The sequence below is a fragment of the Mustela putorius genome, unplaced genomic scaffold (assembly GCF_011764305.1).
Source record: "Mustela putorius furo isolate JIRA1106 unplaced genomic scaffold, ASM1176430v1.1 tig00003896_pilon_pilon_pilon, whole genome shotgun sequence".
Lineage (NCBI taxonomy): Eukaryota > Metazoa > Chordata > Mammalia > Carnivora > Mustelidae > Mustela > Mustela putorius.
The window spans coordinates 12,831,339-12,833,641 of record NW_025422045.1 but is presented as its reverse complement, the minus strand read 5'-3'; the positions used below and the strand labels follow the sequence as shown (position 1 = coordinate 12,833,641).

The 2,303-nt window shown below is 47.1% G+C and overlaps 1 protein-coding gene across 1 annotated transcript; it reads right to left on the bottom strand.

Annotated features, from left to right (window-relative positions):
- Window positions 1-374: 374 nt before the first annotated feature.
- LOC123388199 (olfactory receptor 10G2-like) lies at window positions 375-1,331 on the bottom strand. The gene has a single exon (XM_045067422.1). The coding sequence runs from the start codon at window positions 1,329-1,331 to the stop codon at window positions 375-377; it is 957 nt and encodes a 318-aa protein (XP_044923357.1).
- Window positions 1,332-2,303: the final 972 nt, after the last annotated feature.

The following is a 2,303-nucleotide window of genomic DNA, read 5'->3' as shown; positions in this document are numbered from 1 at the left end:
GATAGGAGCAAAGCAATCCCAAATGCCAAGAGGCTTTGGGAAAACATGAGTGAGGCAATGGATGAAGGGTGATGGGGCAGCATTATACTGGTTTCCCCCAAATTTTCCTGGAATAATCCCCCTCCTCCTCAGTAGAGTATTTATTCCTCATATTCATTGTTTGTGTAGAATGTGCTTTCTCCTGAGAGGTGGGTCAAAAAAGTAAAAAACAGTTCTGGCCAAGTTATTGAGGTTAAATATAGCACTGGAAGCTTCTTCCTAGAATTACATTCAGTCCAGCTTAAGCCAGCATCTATTTTGGAACATTTGTCACACACAGCAGTAGCTGAAAGGTGTGGTAGCAATCGCGAAGCAGATAGTCCCTGAGCCTGTAGTTACTTATTTTCACTGGTGGCCCCTCGACCTGCTGTTATTCTCTTCAGAGCAGACTTCACTTCCTGGTTCCTCAGGGTATAGATGAGGGGGTTCAGAAACGGAGTGACAACAGTGTAAAACACGGCCACTGCTCCATCCAGGGGACTCTTGGAGCCTGGCCTAAGGTAGATGAAGATACAGGGCACATAGTAGACAGTGACCACGGTTAGGTGGGAGCCACAGGTGGAGAAGGCTCGGCGCCGCCCGTCGGCAGTGCGAATCTTCAGGATGGCGTGGACTATGTTGGCATAGGAGAGAAGAATTAACATGAAGCAACTGGCTGCCACCACTCCAATGTCCACAAAGGTCACGAGCTCATTGATGGTTGTGTCAGCACAGGCCAGTCTCAAAACCGCAGGGATGTCACAGATAAAGTAATCCACCTGGTTGGGCCCACAGTAGGGCAGGCGGAAGGTCAACGTAGCCTGGATAGACCCATGGATGGAGCCAGCCACCCAAGCTCCAGCCACGAGGATGGTGCATAACCTCCCATTCATGAACACGGGGTAGCGCAGGGGCTGGCATATTGCCAGGTACCTATCGTAGGCCATCAAGGTGTAGAGGAAGCACTGGGTGCTGCCCAGGAAGTGAAAGAAATACAGTTGAGCCACACAGCCCCCAAAGGGGATTGCCTTGCTGGTGGGAGTAAAGTTTAGAAAAACTCGAGGGACGATGACTGAGGAGAGCCACATGTCCAGGAATGAGAGCACGGCTAGAAGAATGTACATGGGACGAGCATGGAGCTTTGGGTCAGCCCACACGGTGAGCAGAATGAGCAGGTTCCCCAGCTGAGTCAGAATGTAAATGTTGAAGAAGACCAGGAAGAGGAGGGTCCTCAGACTCGGGGGATGAGGTAAGCCCAGGAGAATGAAGTCTGTCACCACTGTGCCCAGGGATGTATTTTTGGTCTCTCCCATGTCTTTCTGTAGTCTCCTAAGATGAATGGTGAAGTCAGGCAAGGGTAATACACATTAAGAGGTGGTGAGAGAATGCTTCCCTCTAAGAGGGAAACAGAGAACAGAGAACTTCTCTATTTAGTTTTAATTTTTTAAAATTTTTTGAAAGATTTTAATTATTTGAGAGAGAGAGGGAGAGCACAAGCAGGCAAGGGAAAAGCAAGCTCCCTGTTGAGCAGGGAGGCAGATGCAGGGCTTCATCCCAGGACTCTGAGATCGTGACCTGAGCCAAAGGCAGACACTTAACTGACTGAGCCATCCAGGTGCCCCAAGAGCTTCTATATTTTAAAGTGGAAAGCATTTGCCATCAGTCGTCTGTGTTTGCTCTGCAAGACAAGCCCTCAGAGGCTAGTTAGTCTCTAGGTTCCTGAAATGCTCCTTCTTCTTCTTTTTTTTCTTTTAAAAAAAGATTTATTTGTTTATGAGAGAATGAGAGAGAGAGAGAAAGAGAGAGAGAGAGAATGAGCTAGGGGAAGAGACAGAAGGAGAAGGAGAAGAGAATCTCAGGCTGACTCCCAGCTGAGCACGGAGCCTGACAAGGGTCTCCATCTATGACCATGGGATCATTACCCAAGCTGAAATCAAGAGTGAGACACTTAACCAACTGAACCACCATGGTACCCCTTGAAATTATCCTTCAATGGGAGACACTATTACAAGTATTGGAAGGCCAAGGCATAAGGTTGTGTCTGAATAATAATGTTAGTGCATATGATCGGTTTGTACCATAGAGAAGTGGATTCTGGTGTTATGGAGCAGAGCAGAACAATTACTCCATAATTACTATCCCTATTCTTGGTCTCTGACTTCTCCTCAAAATATCTCCTGCCATGATCTACAAATACCTTTGAGGTCTGTCCTCACATATTTTTTGTAAAGATTTATTTAAGAGAGAGAGAGGGAGGAGGGAAGGTGAGAATCTTAAGTAGATTC

Excerpts from the sequence above, each read along its gene's own strand:
- LOC123388199 (XM_045067422.1), bottom strand. The coding sequence starts at position 1,331 with ATGGGAGAGACCAAAAATACATCCCTGGGCACAGTGGTGACAGACTTC.